The sequence below is a fragment of the Amblyomma mixtum genome, chromosome 3 (genome assembly GCF_055824585.1).
Source record: "Amblyomma mixtum isolate Tamu chromosome 3, ASM5582458v1, whole genome shotgun sequence".
NCBI classification, from domain to species: Eukaryota; Metazoa; Arthropoda; class Arachnida; order Ixodida; family Ixodidae; genus Amblyomma; species Amblyomma mixtum.
This window is the reverse complement of record NC_143014.1, coordinates 404,250,269-404,271,326: the sequence shown is the minus strand read 5'-3', so window position 1 is coordinate 404,271,326 and position 21,058 is coordinate 404,250,269. Positions and strand designations below refer to the sequence as shown.

Sequence of the window (21,058 nt, the reverse complement as noted above, 5' to 3'; positions counted from 1 at the left end):
TCCAAATAAAATTTGAATTTCCACCACTTTGCAGATAAGCACTTCATTTGGGGCGCAAAAAATCGCCGCTTAAAGTCAGAATGACACCTCGTCGGGACTGGAAGAAAGACGGCGTTACTACAGCCAGCACCTCGAGCGGGAAAGGCTGAAAAGGCAGTAAGTAAAGTATAAAATAATGAGTTCTTTGTGCATGTCAAGGGATGACACATCGCATCGGCATGTACTGAATCCGCTTGTCTCAAGGGTAAGGGAGGATCAATTCAGTGCTCCTTGACCGCTGCTAAAGTGGTGTATTGAGCTCCCACTCACAGACCGACACTCTACGAATAAAGGCTATAACTGGACACGCTAAATTTGCATGATGCCCTTTTGTGGTTAGTAGTAGGTGCGAAGTCGCGTGGAAAACCTCAGCACATGATACTTATATATATAATATCTCCATGCAGGGCAAATGTAGAGTACGTCTGAATTATTCTTTGGGGAAATGAAATGAAGCTTTCTTGTCGAGAGGAAAAGTGGAGGGAAGTCACTCATTTGTCAGTGAAAGCCGGATCAAGTTTACCGACGCATTATTTGCTCTAAATTTGTGTCATAACTTATTTTCCTAGTTTCGTGGTTTTACTCCGTTTGTTTCTTATGTAGGAGGTGTTGGAAAACCTTTTTTCTTCCCCACAGCTCCCATTTAAAATTCAGAGGGTCTGTGGACGGCGTCTACGTACGGAGCGTAGGTTAGATATAACGAACAGCTATTGGAGCCATCTCCCGGATGCAGATCTTCCCGCATCATTGAGCGAAATACTTCTGGCATCTGATCTCTCATCGCCTAATGGCGCCAAAATTTGAACACAGATGACGTAAAACAATGAGAGAACAGTGAAAATAGGCCAGCCGGCCACGTGATGAGTAAGTGACATATGCGACTGACACTTAGGCCCGCCAATCAGATGCAGCGGCAGTGGGGGAGGGGGCAGTTGAAAGGCTCTGAAACACCTTCCCTCTTAATTTGGCGAGCCCTTCCCGGCGAATCTTTCATGCTCACATCATACTCCGTCACCCACACCTGCGTATACAAGTTGATAGGTGGCTATTGGTTACATTCTTTCAGACCTTAGGCAGCTACCATGGCCGCGGCCAGTAAGCCGCATAGCTCCGGCGGATCGGGAAGCTCCGCACCGCTAGGCGGCGTGCAAAACAGTGAGAAAATGAGAGGGAAAGGCGCGAACACGCTGAAATTCAAATTCTGACTACAGATAACTGAGCTTCCACAAAACGCATTAAAAAAAATCTTGCTGGACAATATTCCTAACGCGGCGTGCTTGAACATCCCAGGCATACAGCCGCTTTATTAGAGCGCCATTTCAGAGCTCCTTTAAGCGCTGGGGACGATATGGCGTTGATGCGGTGCCTTGTGATTCTCTGGTATCGCAGGCATTGCTGAACGTAACAAAGTGCGCTTGCACAGGATTGAGTAGTCTTGATTACTGGCGCTTTTCTGGTTATAGCAAGCAGTGGAGGAGTTCTTTTGGGAATTTCAAGAGATGCGAAAAACGCGAGGACAACAAGGAATGCAGAATGACAAAATGGCAGCGCAAAACGAAAGGACTGCGCAGCTCCACGCGTATCGTTCTGCGTTTCTCATCCTCGGCTTGGTACTGTTGATGATTGTTTCGTGTTGTTTAAGCATCTAAACCTCGCCAGGTTTTACTTGATCGTAAGGAAGTTTTTGCCGGCCTGTTTTTACCGCCTCAGTTCTTTGTTAAATGTCAGACATCACACCGTATAAAAGACACCAGGGGAGTGCGTGCGAAGATGCAGCGTAGCACCGCCAGGAATCTGTTTTTGTGGTTCTGTCTGTCCACTTCGGCAACAGGCCGCAATATGCACGGTTGTGAGGTCTCTCCAGGCGGCACACTAGCGATGTGGCTGGGACGGGCGACACGCTTCGCTTGCAGCGTGGCGACTGCGGTTTCGCTGCAAATGCTCTCCGCCAATAATCGCTCCAGCCGAGCACAGCTTCTGTTTTAAGTTTAGCATCATGTTTCTACTACCTATGAGATGAGGGGCCGCGTCCGTTTCCTTGTTGTCCGCCGCAACGCTCAATTTAAACAAAATAATCTACCCTCATGAAAATTAAAATAAATTCTGTCTAGTGAAAGGCCTGAGCACAGCGAAGACAGCGATTTGATACTTTGCGTGTAGAATGCCCAGTGCCTATGCTTTGCTATAATTTCGTGAAAACTTTTTCGGTACAAATTCTCTGTTTAGGCACCACTCTGATGGTGGCCAAAGCTGTGTTATGCATTAGAAGTGGGGTGCATTTGCGGCAATTTGCGGTAGAGTCGCTATGAAAATGTTTCGCATTCCTGGACTCCTGGAGGTATTGCAAGCACTACGCATGCTTTCTATGGTAAGATTGAAACACTGTTCTGGAATCGGGGAAGGTTTTAGCCCTCCCATGCCCAGCTTTCCTGGACATGTACTACTTGCGCCATCTGTCGGCAGTGGTGGCGACACGGCGCATAACTGAATGGGAAGGGGTACAAAAAAATCGTAAAACTTGAAAAAAAGCACCAAGAAATGACCCAGGGATTTGTGTAGTATACAATTAGATGCGGAATGTGTCAAAGTGCTGTTCTGTGCTGTTAATACACGAGGTTCCCAGTCCGTTTGAATACTGTACGATGCTGCCTAGCGGTGGGGGCCGCATTTTGCCCATTTCTCAGACTCTAAATTGTATAGCGCCGCAACACAGATAGATATAGAAAATGACCCTCATTTTTGGGAGAGGCGCATAACTGGACTCCCGGGACAGTGGACACCTTACTCGTGCTTTAAGTTATCAGCGTGTGGCTTGGAGTCGAAATTTCTGTCTAGTGTAACGCGAAAACATTTAATAGTGTACTTAATTTTGGGGAGGTGTGTTCGGAGCTCAAAATATATGAGTAAAAGTCTTTTGTTGGCTGCATAAATGCCCTCATACAGCTTACTTTAATGAATGTTCAAGGTGAGCACCACTTTTGTGCATAATACGATAATCTTTTGATTGGTATCGTAATGAATTGCAGCTGGATGTGGCCCTCCATTTTCACTACATTTTTTAATGATAGAACTTTGGTGTGGGGTGAACTAATATTTGGAATTTCAAGTGCATATAAAATATGTGTGTTGCATGGTTGAAACTCATTTGAATGAATTTATATTTGAGAACCTACATCTTTCCATATTCCATATTGATATTTCCATCTCCATATTTCTATCTATAGCGCTTTCGTCACGTGGGTGTAAAGTGGTGTTCCGGCCGACGACACTGGAAGAGTTGCTGGTGAGGTCACAAGTTCATTTGTAGAAGCACTAGAAATGCTTTTTCAATTTATTTCATCATGAAACTGCACATAAAACACCACCAAACAACTGTTAGGTCTATAGTGAAAGCATGCGTTGGCACATAACGTATGCATGCATAATTGCAGCAGCATCCAAAACAGGATTGAACAATGGTGTAATCAGTCGGAATGATAGAAAACTTGTGTCAATGCAGGAATGATATAATTTGATTACAACGCGTTGGCTCCAGGGAGGCACCTCAACTTATTTAACTAATCTTTGAAAGATGGAACCTCTTTATGGATAACATGTTGAAATCAGACTTCTGTCGGCAAGGTTTTCCTTATTTTGAACCATGGTACTGTAAGAGTGATTGGCCATGCGTGTTTCCGTTAACTGCTAAATTGACCTTTTTTTTTGTGTCATATTTAGTGTTGTGGTTAGAAATCACAAGCACGCCGAACCATAATGAGTGATTATTACAAATTTCCGGATCGTTTGAAATGGCGACAATCAGTTAAGAGGATTACGTGAAGAAAAGTATTTTTACCCTGAAAAATAAATCACTGTTCGAAAGCAATAGACCTGATGAGGGCATTATTCACACCTCTAATTTTTCCAGTCGAGCAGTTGGGTCCTAATTGGTTTTAGATGTGCAAAGCCATGGTTTGCAATGGTATGCGGTATGGGAATGAAAGAGAGAGAAGCAAATCGTTTTTAATACAGGAAGATGAAAACGCCTTCAGCTTTGAGACCATAGCCTGCTAGTGCCAGCTTAGGGCTTAAGTTATCAGCGTGTGATTCGGAGTGAAAATTTCTGTCTAGTGTAACGCAAAAACATTTAATGGTGTACTTAATTTTGGGGAGGTGTGTTCGGAGCTCAAAATATATGAGTAAAAGTCTTTTGTTGGCTGCATAAATGCCCTCATACAGCTTACTTTAATGAATGTTCAAGGTGAGCACCACTTTTGTGCATAATACGATAATCTTTTGATTGGTATCGTAATGAATTGCAGCTGGATGTGGCCCTCCATTTTCACTACATTTTTTAATGATAGAACTTTGGTGTGGGGTGAACTAATATTTGGAATTTCAAGTGCATATAAAATATGTGTGTTGCATGGTTGGAAATCATTTGAATGAATTTATATTTGAGAACTTACATCTTTCCATATTCCATATTGATATTTCCATCTCCATATTTCTATCTATAGCGCTTTCGTCACGTGGGTGCAAAGTGGTGTTCCGGCCGACGACACTGGAAGAGTTGCTGGTGAGGTCACAAGTTCATTTGTAGAAGCACTAGAAATGCTTTTTCAATTTATTTCATCATGAAACTGCACATAAAACACCACCAAACAACTGTTAGGTCAATAGTGAAAGCATGCGTTGGCACATAACGTATGCATGCATAATTGCAGCAGCATCCAAAACAGGATTGAACAATGGTGTAATCAGTCGGAATGATAGAAAACTTGTGTCAATGCAGGAATGATATGATTTGATTACAACGCTTTGGCTCCAGGGAGGCACCTCAACTTATTTAACTAATCTTTGAAAGAAGGAACCTCTTTATGGAAAACATGTTGAAATCAGACTTCTGTCGGCAAGGTTTTCCTTATTTTGAACCATGGTACTGTAAGAGTGATTGGCCATGCGTGTTTCCGTTAACTGCTAAATTGACCTTTTTTTTGTGTCATATTTAGTGTTGTGGTTAGAAATCACAAGCACGCCGAACCATAATGAGTGATTATTACAAATTTCCGGATCGTTTGAAATGGAGACAATCAGTTAAGAGGATTACGTGAAGAAAAGTATTTTTACCCTGAAAAATAAATCACTGTTCGAAAGCAATAGACCTGAAGAGGGCATTATTCACACCTCCGTTATTCACACCTCATTATTCACACACCTCGCACGACTCCGTTGCGATCCCGCGGCGGAATCGAAACCGCATAGGCGCGTTGCCACAGAGGGCGAGAATACCTCGCGAGCAACGGTGGTAAGCAAGCTAAGAGCAGCGCCAATAAAGATAGAGATCAACTTCGGCAGCCACTGCAAGATAGTGCTGCCAAAAAGAAAACTCAAATTTCGCGCGACTCCGTTGCGATCACGCGGCGAAACCAAAACTACAAAAGGGGTGTTGCCGCAGTCTGTGCCGCTGCGCTAAAGCTAGACATAAGTTCTGCTTATCTCCGTAAGAAGGCAGCACAAAATTCAAACACTTGTTGTAAGTCCAAAGAGGTGGCAGCACCCCCCAGTGAGCACGCATTGTTCTTTTGGCGCAAAATTTCAAACGGAAGATCGAAACCGTACCCGTACGGCAAAGACCTTGCGGGACAGAAAACCGCCGCCGTACATATACGGCAAAAACCTTCAAAGGGTTAATGGAATTTGACACCCCAAAGTGACTCAGGCTATGAGGGACGCAGTAATGGAGGGCTTCAGATAGTTTCGACCACCTGAGGCTCTTTGAAGTGCACTGACGTCGCACAGTACATGGGCCTCTAGCATTTCGCCTGCATCGAAATGTAACCACCATGGCTGGAATCGAACCTGCATCTTTCAGGTCGGCAGATGACAACCGTAACCACTGACCCACCGCGGTGGTTTGAGGGGAAAAGCGGAGTGTGCGCAGGAGAGAAGGAGCAACACAGTGAGATGTCATAGTACACCATACGATGCATATGAGTTGAGGCATTACGGTGCATCATTGAGAGCAGCGGAGCGTAGAATCGGGACGCGCAGGCCAGCTGTGGCTCAAGCAGTGCTATGGGCTAGGTGGTACGGTGCCTTGCAGAAATCTGTGCTAACAATGCAGCTGATACAAACCAGCTGCTTCCTGATTCCGGGAGGAAGAGCCTTCCTTGCCAGTCTCAAAGTTGCGGGCAGGGCAATAACACAGTGACGATAAGACGCTTGAGTGTCAGCAGGACCTCGAAAGCTACACCTGTGAAGTGGTGAACGGCATGAGGTGCGTGAAAACCTCCAGGCATGCATTTCGTACAAGAAGCTAGCCCTCATACTTGCCACGTAACGGAATGATTGCATGCAAACTGGGCAGTGGCCACAGGCGGGTGTCTTGTGGTCCTTATGCAGGCTGCCCACATGAATGGTGGCCGCACCCTCCGGCAGCTGTCACGTCTCAAGACGGACGGGTTTGTGAGCCTGCACTCCATCCAGAATTCACAGTCGTCCAGCACCCCCGAGGGCTCCATCGACATAAACGTGGAGTCCCTGTCAGGTTAGTTGTGCTCTACCCCAGTGGGGTGGAAGGAATTTAAATTTCCGCTTGTAGTTAATTTTCGCAAACGAAGGCCAAAGGATCGAATGGGACTAATTGAGAAACCAGATGCAGTAGGTGGGCCAGGGGCTGAAAGAGTGTTCAGCTTCTGAAAAGAAAAGAAAGAAAAAAAAAGAAGGCAATAGAAAAATGCCTTCGAGTTCAATGCGCCATGTAATTCACTATAATAGAACAGTAAATTTGAAGTTTTAAAAAAGACTAATTCAGCATGAGTTTTTTTTTTTTTTTCTGATCCCTCAGCTCACTTGAGGGGGGAGCTTATATAATATGTTATGCAACTTTTTGCCGACAGCTTTCAATAAATTTTGCAGCAGGAAACTTGCTAGGACGCACGCCAATGGTCTGTCTTGACATCAAACTATGCAATAAGGGCAAAATTATTATCCTGCCTATCATAGAAGTTGAGTTACAGGGTTTTGAATTTGCCACTTCACAAGCTGGAAGAAACTGATGATTTCAAAATCCTATTACTCACCTTCTATAAGAGGCAGGATGATAATTTTACCCTTTTGCATAGCTTTATGTCAAGAGAAACCAGTGGCATGTAGTATAACGAGTTCCTTACAGCAGAATTTCTTTCAAACTCTCTGCAAAAGTTACCTAACATATTGCGTAAGTGCACAAGGACTTGTCTATTAAATTAAATTACATATTTGGAATCAACACGCAAAAATGCATGTTCTCTGAAGATTTCATAGTTGTGACTTCATTAATAAAAATTTATTTCTAAGACCCTCTTGTTAAGCAGTGAATGCAGTTTCACCACCAAGCAAATTATAATGCGCTACATAGAAGTTGAGTTATCTTTAGTGAAATTGTTATTTTCAGTGTCTTCACGCTTTTCCCTCTCCTCTTGTCATTTTTTTTTTTGCACGCTGGAAGGTTGCCGCTCTTCTGCCGGCTCGCCAACTTTCGAGCCCAACGAAGGGCCAATCACAGTCTTCATTGAAAAGCTAGGGAAAATGTTAGTGCGTGAGCACTTAGGTAGTCAAGAAATTGCATGGTGTTGCATACTGTGAAGTGTAGAAATGGAGACCTGTGATCTATAAATTACTGATGCCTATCTGTAGGCTCTCCTAGTAGCCTGCAAAGATGTGGCTCTTTTAACTTTTCCTGGTTTGTGAGAGGCCTGGCTCTGGCCTGACCGTGCCAGGCGATGTGTAAAGTTGCGTATTTAGTTTTGAGCTTGAAATGTGTTAAGTTGTGGTTCCTAGCTTTTAAGGAGAGCGTTTGGCAGAAGCAAAGTAGACCTTGTTCTGAAACTGGAAATTTTGTCATCTTGGCCTGTTTAAAGAAAGATTTATGAAAGGCTCTGGCAGTGACACCTATTTTCTCTTTAAAGGTGCACAGTTCCACACGACAGTGTTCAAGCATTGCCCCTGCCAATGTATAAAGGTAAGGATTCTGTTGTTAGGCATTGTTTGCACTTGTGGAAAATTTGGAGCGCTTAGCATGTGAAATTTGGTTGTCGCACGTGATTGTGGGTTCTCTGCAGCATTCAGAAGTGCATTATTTGGCTCAGGTTTTTATGGCAACACACTGCAGGGATTAAGCGTGTTGTGCTCTCCTCTGAATGTGTTCTAGAACTCCGTTAAATTATATTCACGGTGTTAATAGTATCAGATCATGCAAAACTTTTTTGTATATTTCTACGAACTTGTGTGAAATGCTTTTAGGTTGGCCTTTGGCAGTCACTTTGAAGTCATTTGCAAATACGTACCTGGATTACCTTAACTTTAAAGCTCAATGTTCAAAACACTGATTCTGCCTACTCGTATTCTTGTAACTTTTTTGCAGTTTGTTGTAATATTTTGAAAGCTGTGATTTCCAAGCTGTAGAATGTTACTGCGAGTTCAGGATGGCACTGGTCCGTTTCTCGACTATTCTCAATAACGACGCCGCTGCCATTTGCCCACCGGCTTGAGCCTGAGGCAACCGGCCTTCATTGCGATGGCTGACACTGCATGAAGTGTTCGTGCTCCCAATGCATGAAAGTGTCCATTGGGCCTGTGCCCAAATTAAACAAATCTAAGAACAACAGGGGCACAGGTAGAAGACTGGACTGTGCACGGTTGCCGTATGCAAAGTCTTTGTCAGCATGGAAAGCACGGCTGCTCTTTACTTGAAAGAGGTGCTATTCCAGATTTTGGCTAAAGTCATTCCACTTTATTCTCTGTACATAGTCTGCACAAAATACTGTCACACACAGCAGCATCACTAATTCGCTTACAGGTTTCTTCTCCTTCAAGAGAATTCGTACCGGGCTCTCTATGACTCGCTGTGGCATAAAACTACTTTCAGTCAACTATTCGTACTTCTCTCTGTATTCTATCTTCATTGTTTCTTTGTTCATCGAGCTTTAACTCAGCACAGTGTCAGGACCAGGAAGAGTAACCTGCCGGGACGTGGTAGAGCGGAAGACGTGCTGCTTACACAGGGAGCTCCTAGCGGGGATGACATAGACTTCGGACATCGGTCAGAGAACGAAGATCAGAAATGCTTCTTACATCATCCTGATGTATGTGTAGTGAAAGTGTCAAATGGTGGTTTTGGCGATGAGAGGGTGTAATTATATTTATAAAATTCTTACATCTATTATTCGAGAACGTGAAGCTCATTTGAATAATAGGTCTCACATACACTGAATTACCCAGTCTGCAAGCATAAGGAATTCACAGTCTTAAATTCACACCCTACTTTGGCTTCATTATTAGATACTTTCGATGTGTGTGTGTTGCAGGGTAGATCTCCAGCCATGAGATATATGTGCTGCTTCAAGAGGATTCTTCGTTGTGTGTGCTAATTTTTGCAGAGCTCGTGTAGAATACCTGCATCGCATCCAGACGAAGGTCAGGCACGTGGGTTCACCCAGGGTGCACAAGGCCTTTCAGAGTGAGTCGATAGAAGTTGTCTTGGATGCATAGAAAGAAACAAGGGAGTTAACGCACTGGGTGTCAAGCCAGCATTTCTGAGTGTAAGGTGTGTGTTCACGCGGTGCAGTTTCAGTCCAGCTTCGGATGCAAAGCAACATTCTTTTGCAGTTCGTATGTCAAATCTGTGCAGAGATTTTAGAACCAAGCAAACAAAAACTAACTGCTATAAGAATTTTTCTATATTATTACCTCAATGCCTTTCTTTGTTCTGTTTTTTTTTTGTCGCTTCGGAATGGGAAAAAATTTATATATTCTGTTCTCAATATGCTTGCTTGTCTCACTTTATTTCACAGAGGACGGGAAAAAGTTCATGATAGACTATGTTTGGCTTCCCTCTCCATTTTTGCATACTGAAAAATTAGATAAGATTTTTTTTATTTTTTGGTTCCTGCAGTGTTTCGTGTAATTAGAGAGCTCGAAAACACTTGGGTTAGTATAAATAGTGCGCGAGGTAACCTGCTGCTTTAAATAAAGATGTGCATTAGGCCCTGGAACAATACCATCGTGCAGCACTCGCGGGGCGGGGTCATTTTGTTTCTTCATGCAATGTTTATGTCGTTGCACATGGGCGGGTATGGGTGATGTAGTGCATCCTGAGTTTTCCTGTAGCATCTATTTCTGTGCAGTTGTAAAGAGTCTTAAAGAGCGAATAACTGACATTTGAGTAGAATGCTAATTTGTCGTACAATTTGCAGCTAAAACGTCATCTGCCACCAAGGCCCATTCCAAATTTCAGTAAAACAGCGAGTTGAGCGAGTTGGTACATACTGCTGGGAAACAGCACAGGAACAGGGACAAGAGAAAAGATGACAGGACAGGCAGCACCTGTCCCGTCGTCTTCTTTTATCTTGTCCCTGTTCCAGCGCTCTTTTTTAGCAGCCCATTCCAAAATGTTCTATTAATTTCTCTCTGAACAGCCTGGGTTTTGAACTGGCGAGGAAGGGCACCCAAATTCTCCGGAGTTCACACCCGCTCACAATTCTGCGGTTAAAGATGATTCCGAAGCAAAACTGGGAATTCCGTTTACCTCTGCTGATTTTTTAACACCTGGCAGACAAAGCAAATAAGGTACATTGTATGTTTGATTGAATGCGGCCATGTTTTGCTTTGCGCTTTCTTTACTTAAGGTGACGTGCATGATTTCATGAGATCTAGGTAGTTATTTCAATGATGTTTCTTTCTTTTTTGTTGAAGAGACTTGGAAAAGATTCATGCGGCAGATTGGGCCACATATGTCGATATGTTAGCTAGCGATAAGGATGCATGTCACACCCTGTGCTCGAAAGACCCCAGAAGCGAAGGCAAAAGTCCACTGAGTGGTTTACCCAACTAGTCCGACTGTGCACAGGAAAGAATGGACGTTTTTGAATGCACATCTCCTAATTATCATTTTAGATGCAGTTCACGCATTCGGTGATGACAGCATGGCCCCAGTTTCCGCCCTGTGATATTTCCGGCAGCTTGCTAAAGCGTTTGGCATACAACCGTGGCGTTACATCATGACATGGTTGCGTGACAAAAACAGTCGCCGAAGGCACTTAGGGAGGTGCAGAGCAGATGAAAGAGGCTCCAGAAGCAAACTGGCAAGCAAAAAAGTGGAGATGTGACATAGCAGAGGAATTGGCTAGCATAAAGAAGGTTGACATTGTTTTTCTGGTAAAATATTGAAGTAAATAGGTTTGTCGTGTTTCACATTGAACATTTCAAAATCACATTTCTTGATGCATTGGACCCATTATTAGAAAAAGAAAGGGTACCAGGTTTTTATTCTTTCCCAGATTCATCTACAGAGAGCTCCAAAGCTACTCAACTAGAATGGTGCATGTCTATATGGTAGGTCCTATTTATGCACAGAAGTGGCTCCATGTAGGCACCTCAACTTATTTAACTGACCTTTGAAAGATGGAACCTCTTTGTGGAGAACACCATGTTGAAAGCAGAATTCTATCGGCAAGGTTTTTCTTATTTTGAACCATGGTACTGAAACAGTGATTGGCCACATGTGTTTCCGTTAACTGGTAAATTAACATTTTTTTCATGTCATATTAAAATCACAAGCACACCTAACCATAATCAGTGATTATTACATATTGCCTTATCGTTTGAAATGGAGACAATCAGTTAAGAGGATTACGTGAAGAGAAATATTTTCACCCTAAAAAATAAATCACTGCTCGAATGCAGTAGACCTGAAGAGGGCATTATTCACAATGGTAATTTTTTCAGTCGAACAGTTGGGTCCAAATAGGTTTTAAATGTGCAAAGCCATGGTTTGCAATGGTATGCGATATGAGAGTGAAAGAGAGAGAAGCAAATGATTTTAATACAGGAAGATAAAAATGCCTTTAGCTTTGAGACCATAGCCTGCTAGTGCCAGCTCAGGGCTTTAGTCATCACCGTGTGGCTTGGAGTCAAATTATCTGTCTAGTGTAACCCGAAAACATTTAATGGTGTACTTAATTTTGGGTAGGTATGTCCGGAGCTGAATATACATGAGTAAAAGTTTTTTTTTTGGCTGCATAAATGCCCTATTACAGCATCCTTTAATGAATATTCAAGGTAAGCACTACTTTCGTGCATTATATCATAATCTTTTGACAGATATCGAAATGGATTGCAGCTGGATGTGGCCCTCCATTTTCACTACATTTTTTAATGACAGAACTTTGGTGTGGGGTGAACTAATATTCGTAATTTCAAGTGCATATGCAGTACGTGTGTAGCATTGTTGAAAATCATTTGTATGAATTTATATTTGAGAACTTCCTTCTTTTCGTATTCCATATTTATACTTCTTTCTCCATGTTTCCATCTAGAGCGCTGTCGTCGCGTGGGTGTCTTGTTGGTCATCTTCCTGTCGACAACACAGGAAGTACGCCAGGTGAGGTCGCAAGCTCATTTCCAGAGATGCACCAGAAATGCTCATTCAATTTATTTCATCATGAAACTGCACAGGAAACACCAGAAAACAACTGTTGGGTCAATAGCGAAAGCATGCATTGGCACATACAGTATGCATGCATAAGTGCAGCAGCTTACAAAACAGGATTGAACAATAGTGTAATCAGTTGGAATGACAGAAAACACACGTCAATGCAGGAATGATATAATTTTATTACAAAGCATTGGCTCCATGTAGGCATCTCAAGTTATTTAACTGACCTTTGAAAGATGGAACCTCTTTATGGAGGACACCACGTTGAAAGCAGGCTTCTATTGGCAATGTTTTCCTTATTTTGAACCATGATACTGAAACAGTGATTGGCCATACGTGTTTTCGTTAACTGGTGAATTAACGACGGCTAACCACAATGAGTGATTATTACATATTGCCTTATCATTTGAAATGGAGACAATCAGTTAAGAGGATTTTGTGAAGAGAAGTATTTCCATCCTGAAAACTAAATCACTGCTCGAATGCAATAGACCTGAAGAGGGCATTATTCACACCGCTAATTTTTCGAGTGAAACAGTTGTGTCCAAATAGGTTTTAAATGTGCAAGGCCATGGTTTGCAATGGTATGCGATATGAGAATGAAAGAGAGGGAAGCAAATGATTTTAATACAGGAAGATGAAAATGCTTTCAGCTTTGAAGCCATAGCCTGCTAGTGCCAGCTTAGGGCTTAAGCTACGAAACCCATCGAATGGGAGCTTGGACAACAAAGGAGTCTGGCTGTGCTTGTCACGGTCAGTCGAGGACATCTCCATTGAGACTGAGACCGCTATCTCTGCACTCTCTAATGGTGGGAGGAAGCATAAGGGTGAAAAGAGGTGACATTGGCGAAGATGCGTTCAATGAAGGCGGAGGTTTTAGGACTCTAACCATTCTTGCAGACATCATTTCATACAGTTTTTAGTGGTGGCCCCAATGATTATACATCGGGATTTTAAGGTATTTAGACGTGAGATATACAAGTATCTAAGCATACGTACAAATCGTGGGGTAACTGACTGTGACGCCGGCCAGAAAAATTAATGAAAATATTATGAGAAATGCCCTCTCATGAATGAAAGGGTGCTCCCGGATATAATACACGGTAATTGATTCGAGCATTCTTAAAACATGCAGTGGTTCTGGGCACGTCGTTGGCAGATGTTAGTAGCTAAGATCCGGCAGACATCCTGTGCTTGTTATTTAGCAGAGGGAAGTGCAAGGTTGCTCCAGGCACCAGTTGCAGTACGAGTAGGGAAAGGAATAAGGGTTGGATAAGAATGCGGGGGGGAGGGGGTGGATTTTCAGAAGCATGCAAAGTGACTAGGATCACTTGGTGTGGAAAGCATCTGAGCCAGAGTGGGGACTACAGTGAGGTACAATTCATTTCAGGTGTCTAAACCTTGTTGTAGCTTCACTACTTTCGGGAGAAGAATCTAGCCCCTCGCTAAATTTTAAGAAGACAAAAGTTAGGAAACTCGGAGAGAGTGGACTTGGGAGAGTTTAGAGCACACATCAGAAATATTCACTGCCACAAAAAAAAAAGGCAGCCAAAATGACGTCGGAACTCCATAAGTTAATCCAGATAAATTTTGAAGTTCCAACACTTTGCAGATAAGCACTTCATTTGGGGTGCAAAAAATTGCCGCTTACAGAATGACACCTTTGAAATGTGCTTATGGTTTCGCTTTTTGGCGCTGCAATAAGCACTTTTAGTGGTTTCTATGCAGAAATTACCCCTGGCTGCCCTGATTATGTCCCTTCCGTGATGCCGTATTTTCAGTCTCGTCGGGACCACAAGAAAGGCAGCGTTATTACAGACAGCAGCTCGAGCGCGAAAGGCTGAAAAAGCAGTAAGTAAAGTATAAAATAACTAGTTTTTTTGTGCATGTCAAGTAACCCCTCCAGTCCATGTGGCTAGTGAAAAAAGCCAAACTTTGTCAAGCCAGAGCGCCAAGGGTAGCTTTCGAAATGCTAAGAACTGATATGGCTATTACTAGCGACCGGGTACAAATCTCTATTTGCAGCTAGGTGCCTAACTCTGCAAGTAAAAAGTTAAAAATGCGTTAGCCAGCTTACTACTGAAGACAGTTGACCAGTTTTCTTGGTTTGCCAACACTAGTAATACTGTGCCTCAAATGCCATATTTTTACTCCAAAAAGCCTTTTTTAATTTTTAAGGTGTTCCCTGACACACCCGGTACATTTCGTGTGTATGGTTACAAGGCAGAGTTTGTTTATGTAGTGAATAGTAAATGTATGGAAACTTTCCACTTCAATGAAATTGGCATTCTTTTTCATCTTAGTCTTTACTCAGCAACGTGTTCAGACATGACTGCTTGACAATTACGGCAACTTATTAGAAATTCTAGCTTATAGGCTGCTGGATCTCTATGCAGGCTGCACTGCTGGGAGGATCAGGCAACCAAACTGAAGTTTGGCGGCATGACTAAGGCTCTTCTGCTTTTTAAAAGGAGCGACAGCTACATGGGCTCTCTCTCAGGGGTTCCATGAAGCAGCGCTAGTAGACAACTTGCCTATCTCTGCCATGTTTTCTGCGGACGATTGGAAGGGCACTCAGTGAGCGCATTTATTTCATGTGCTGCTATGCTGGGGTTCGTGCACCTTTTAGTCTCTTACTCAGAAGTTTATCCTTTGAGCTTTTGCACGGCAAGCATGCAGTTTACTTTATTATTTATTTTCAGTACACCCTGCAGCTCCGAAGCTTTATAGCAGGGGAGTGGGTACAACGTTAAAGTGATGAGCAGTTGAATAAAATCACATGAGAGAAAGAGCAAAGGGGGAGTGAGGGTTGACAAAGAAGCAATGTATACAGATAAATTAAACAAATAATATACAACCGAAGAAGCAGCAGTGCATTTGTTCAACTAATATTTGAAAGAACAGTTAAATCACCAATCATTGATTAGCCATAAAAATACATCACGATGAGCACTCACAGCTCCAATTGGCAGCTTGTTCCGGTGAGAAATAGTATGTATAGGATACCACATCGGCTGAAGAAGCAGGTATCGCACTAACGATATCCAAGAATAGCAAGGAAACGATTATGTCCGACTCACACGTAGTGGTACTTAGTTATATTAGGGGCCGCGTGGGCGTTCCATGTTGGAACATTTTCGAAACGTCCAATCCCCAGAATGTCCAGATGGTCTGGACACTAGGGCACCTCTCAATGACGGCCAATGGGGTGGCCAACACAGCTGCTCGAGCTGCCCTCCTCCAAGCATCTGGCACGCAGCCTCTCTCTGACACCATTAACGATGCCTCACCCTTACTAAGCTACGCTGAAACTAAAGATTACGATAAGATTATTACAAGGAAATATTTTCTAGCTCACAAAAGCCGTAGCGAATTTGAAGAACACATCATCCGGCGGCTACAAACTGTCCAATCCCTACTTTATGAGCTAATGGTATCAAGACATGTGCGATTCATTCTGCCCCTTCTGTGGAGCACCTGGCACACTATTTCACACAGTTTGGGAATGTCAAGAAAACCCAGACCTGGGCAACAATCTTGATCCAACATGCCGCTGTCCTCTCGACCAGAATTCATTAGGACTTGGGAGAGTATAGAGCACACTTCAAAAATATTCACTGCCGCGAAAAAAAAAAGGCAGCCAGAATGTCGTCAGAACTCCATAAGTTAATCCAAAGAAAATTTGAATTTCCAACACTTTGCACATAAGCACTTAATTTTTGGTGCAAAAAAATCGCCGCTTAAGTCAGAATGGCACCTTTTAAATGTGCGTAAGGTTTCGCTTTTTGGCGCTGCAAAGAGCACTTTTTGTGGTTTCTATGCAGAAATCACCCCTGGCTGCCCTGGTTATGTCCCTTCTGTGATGCCGTATTTTCAAAGTCCCATCGGGACAACAAGAAAGACAGCGCTATTACAGCCAGCTCCTTGAGCGGGAAAGGCTGAAAAGCAGTAAGTAAAGTATAAAATAACTAGTTTTTTTGTGCATGTCAAGGGATGACAGATCGCATCGGCATGTACTGAATCCGCCTGTCTCAAGGGTAAGGGAGGACGAATTCAGTGCTCCTTGACCGCTGCTAAAGTGGAGTATTGAGCTCCCACTCACAGACCGACACTCTACGAATAAAGGCTATAACTGGACAAGCTAAATTTGCATGATGGCCTTTTGTGGTTAGTAGCAGGTGCGAAGTCGCGTGAACAACCTCAGCACACGATACTTATAGATATAATATCTCCATGCAGGGCAAATGTAGAGTACGTCTGAATTATTCTTTGGGGAACTGAAATGAAGCTTTCATGTCGAGAGGAAAAGTGGAAGGAAGTCACTCATTTCTCAGTGAAAGCCGGATCAAGTTTACCGACGCATTATTTGCTCTAAATTTGTGTCATAACTTATTTTCCTAGTTTCGTGGTCTTACTCCGTTTGTTTCTTATGTAGGAGGTGTTGGAAAACCTTCTTTCTTCCCCACTGCTCCCATTTAAAATTCAGAGGGTCTGTGGACGGCGTCTACGTATGGAGCGTAGGTTAGATATAACGAACAGCTATTAGAGCCATCTCCCGGATGCGGATCTTCCCGCATCATTGAGCGAAATACTTGTGGCATCTATTCTGCGCACGTGTCTTAATTTTCATAGCTGATCTCTCATCGCCTAATGGCGCCAAAATTTGAACACAGATGACGTAAAACAATGAGAGAACAGTGAAAATAGGCCAGCCGGCCACGTGATGAGTAAGTGACATATGCAACTGACACTTAGACCCGCCGATCAGATGCAGCGGCAGTGGGGGAGGGGGAGTTGAAAGACTCTGAAACACCTTCCCTCTTAATTTGGCGAGCCCTTCTCGGCGAATCTTTCATGCTTGCATCCTACTCCGTCACCCACACCTGCGTATACAAGTTGATAGGTGGCTATTGGTTACATTCTTTCAGACCACAGGCAGCTACCATGGGCCGCGGCCAATAAGCCGCATAGCTCCGGCGGCTCGGGAAGCTCCGCACCGCTAGGCGGCGTGCAAAAAAGTGAGAAAAGGAGAGGGAAAGGCACGAACACGCTGAAATTCAAATTCTGACGACAGATAACTGAGCTTCCACAAAGTGCATTAAAAAAAAATCTTACTGGACAATATTCCTAACGCAGCGTGCTTTGGCATCCCATGCATACCGCCGCTTTATTAGGGCGCCATTTCAGAGCTCCTTTAAGCGCTGGGGACGATATGGTGTTGATGCGGTGCTTTGTGATTCTCTGGTATCGCAGGCATTGCTGAATGTAACAAAGTGCGCTTGCACAGGATTGAGTAGTCTTGATTACTGGCGCTTTTCTGGTTATAGCAAGCAGTGGAGGAGTTCTTTTGGGAATTTCAAGAGATGCGAAAAACGCGAGGACAACAAGGAATGCAGAATGACAAAATGGCAGCGCAAAACGAAAGGACTGCGCAGCTCCACGCGTATCGTTCTGCGTTTCTCATCCTCGGCTTGGTACTGTTGATGATTGTTTCGTGTTGTTTAAGCATCTAAACCTCGCCAGGTTTTACTTGATCGTAAGGAAGTTTTTGCCGGCCTGTTTTTACCGCCTCAGTTCTTTGTTAAATGTCAGACATCACACCGTATAAAAGACACCAGGGGAGTGCGTGCGAAGATGCTGCGTAGCACCGCCAGGAATCTGTTTTTGTGGTTCTGTCTGTCCACTTCGGCAACAGGCCGCAATATGCACGGTTGTGAGGTCTCTCCAGGCGGCACACTAGCGATGCGGCTGGGACGGGCGACCCGCTTCGCTTGCAGCGTGGCGACTGCGGTTTCGCTGCAAATGCTCTCCGCCAATAATCGCTCCAGCCGAGCGCAGCTTCTGTTTTAAGTTTAGCATCATGTTTCTACTACCTATGAGATGAGGGGCCGCGTCCGTTTCCTTGTTGTCCGCCGCAACGCTCAATTTAAACAAAATAATCTACCCTCATGAAAATTAACATAAATTCTGTCTAGTGAAAGGCCTGAGCACAGCGAAGACAGCGATTTGATACTTTGCGTGTAGAATGCCCAGTGCCTATGCTTTGCTATAATTTCGTGAAAACTTTTTCGGTACAAATTCTCCGTTTAGGCACCACTCTGATGGTGGCCAAAGCTGTGTTATGCATTAGAAGTGGGGTGCATTTGCGGCAATTTGCGGTAGAGTCGCTATGAAAATGTTTCGCATTCCTGGACTCCTGGAGGTATTACAAGCACTACGCATGCTTTCTATGGTAAGATTGAAACACTGTTCTGGAATCGGGGAAGGTTTTAGCCCTCCCATGCCCAGCTTTCCTGGACATGTACTACTTGCGCCATCTGTCGGCAGTGGTGGCGACACGGCGCATAACTGAATGGGAAGGGGTACAAAAAAATCGTAAAACTTGAAAAAAAGCACCTACAAGAAATGACCCAGGGATTTGTGTAGTATACAATTAGATGCGGAATGTGTCAAGTGCTGTTCTGTGCTGTTAATACACGAGGTTCCCAGTGCGTTTGAATACTGTACGATGCTGCCTAGCGGTGGGGGCCGCATTTTGCCCATTTCTCAGACTCTAAAATTGTATAGCGCCGCAACACAGATAGATATAGAAAATGACCCTCATTTTTGGGAGAGGCACATAACTGGACTCCCGGGACAGTGGACACCTTACTCGTGCTTTAAGTTATCAGCGTGTGGCTTGGAGTCGAAATTTCTGTCTAGTGTAACGCGAAAACATTTAATAGTGTACTTAATTTTGGGGAGGTGTGTTCGGAGCTCAAGATATATGAGTAAAAGTCTTTTGTTAGCTGCATATATGCCCTCATACAGCTAACTTTAATGAATGTTCAAGGTGAGCACCACTTTTGTGCATAATACGATAATCTTTTGATTGGTATCGTAATGAATTGCAGCTGGATGTGGCCCTCCATTTTCACTACATTTTTTAATGATAGAATTTTGGTGTGGGGTGAACTAATATTTGGAATTTCAAGTGCATATAAAATATGTGTGTTGCATGGTTGAAACTCATTTGAATGAATTTATATTTGAGAACCTACATCTTTCCATATTCCATATTGATATTTCCATCTCCATATTTCTATCTATAGCGCTTTCGTCACGTGGGTGCAAAGTGGTGTTCCGGCCGACGACACTGGAAGAGTTGCTGGTGAGGTCACAAGTTCATTTGTAGAAGCACTAGAAATGCTTTTTCAATTTATTTCATCATGAAACTGCACATAAAACACCACCAAACAACTGTTAGGTCTATAGTGAAAGCATGCGTTGGCACATAACGTATGCATGCATAATTGCAGCAGCATCCAAAACAGGATTGAACAATGGTGTAATCAGTTGGAATGATAGAAAACTTGTGTCAATGCAGGAATGATATAATTTGATTACAACGCGTTGGCTCCAGGGAGGCACCTCAACTTATTTAACTAATCTTTGAAAGATGGAACCTCTTTATGGATAACATGTTGAAATCAGACTTCTGTCGGCAAGGTTTTCCTTATTTTGAACCATGGTACTGTAAGAGTGATTGGCCATGCGTGTTTCCGTTAACTGCTAAATTGACCTTTTTTTTTGTGTCATATTTAGTGTTGTGGTTAGAAATCACAAGCACGCCGAACCATAATGAGTGATTATTACAAATTTCCGGATCGTTTGAAATGGCGACAATCAGTTAAGAGGATTACGTGAAGAAAAGTATTTTTACCCTGAAAAATAAATCACTGTTCGAAAGCAATAGACCTGATGAGGGCATTATTCACACCTCTAATTTTTCCAGTCGAGCAGTTGGGTCCTAATTGGTTTTAGATGTGCAAAGCCATGGTTTGCAATGGTATGCGGTATGGGAATGAAAGAGAGAGAAGCAAATCGTTTTTAATACAGGAAGATGAAAACGCCTTCAGCTTTGAGACCATAGCCTGCTAGTGCCAGCTTAGGGCTTAAGTTATCAGCGTGTGATTCGGAGTGAAAATTTCTGTCTAGTGTAACGCAAAAACATTTAATGGTGTACTTAATTTTGGGGAGGTGTGTTCGGAGCTCAAAATATATGAGTAAAAGTCTTTTGTTGGCTGCATAAATGCCCTCATACAGCTTACTTTAATGAATGTTCAAGGTGAGCACCACTTTTGTGCATAATACGATAATCTTTTGATTGGTATCGTAATGAATTGCAGCTGGATGTGGCCCTCCATTTTCACTACATTTTTTAATGATAGAACTTTGGTGTGGGGTGAACTAATATTTGGAATTTCAAGTGCATATAAAATATGTGTGTTGCATGGTTGGAAATCATTTGAATGAATTTATATTTGAGAACTTACATCTTTCCATATTCCATATTGATATTTCCATCTCCATATTTCTATCTATAGCGCTTTCGTCACGTGGGTGCAAAGTGGTGTTCCGGCCGACGACACTGGAAGAGTTGCTGGTGAGGTCACAAGTTCATTTGTAGAAGCACTAGAAATGCTTTTTCAATTTATTTCATCATGAAACTGCACATAAAACACCACCAAACAACTGTTAGGTCAATAGTGAAAGCATGCGTTGGCACATAACGTATGCATG

At 43.1% G+C, this 21,058-nt stretch overlaps 1 protein-coding gene across 15 annotated transcripts in view; it reads left to right on the top strand.

Annotated features, from left to right (window-relative positions):
• The window catches only part of LOC149357439 (uncharacterized), a 478,435-nt gene that overhangs the window by 39,971 nt on the left and 417,406 nt on the right, over positions 1-21,058 (top strand). For 9 of the 15 annotated variants that reach the window (XR_016291828.1, XR_016291830.1, XR_016291829.1 and 6 more), the window contains 4 exons: positions 3,264-3,322; positions 4,539-4,597; positions 19,588-19,646; positions 20,863-20,921. Coding sequence is in view for 12 of the 15 variants with exons in the window: in XM_089584679.1 (XP_089440805.1) it covers positions 3,264-3,322; positions 4,539-4,597; positions 19,588-19,646; positions 20,863-20,921 (236 nt within the window). In the remaining 3 variants the exon portion in view is untranslated. The remainder of the gene's footprint in view (positions 1-3,263; positions 3,323-4,538; positions 4,598-19,587; positions 19,647-20,862; positions 20,922-21,058) is intronic. The other 6 variants (XM_089584685.1, XM_089584688.1, XM_089584686.1 and 3 more) reach the window with 4 other exon arrangements.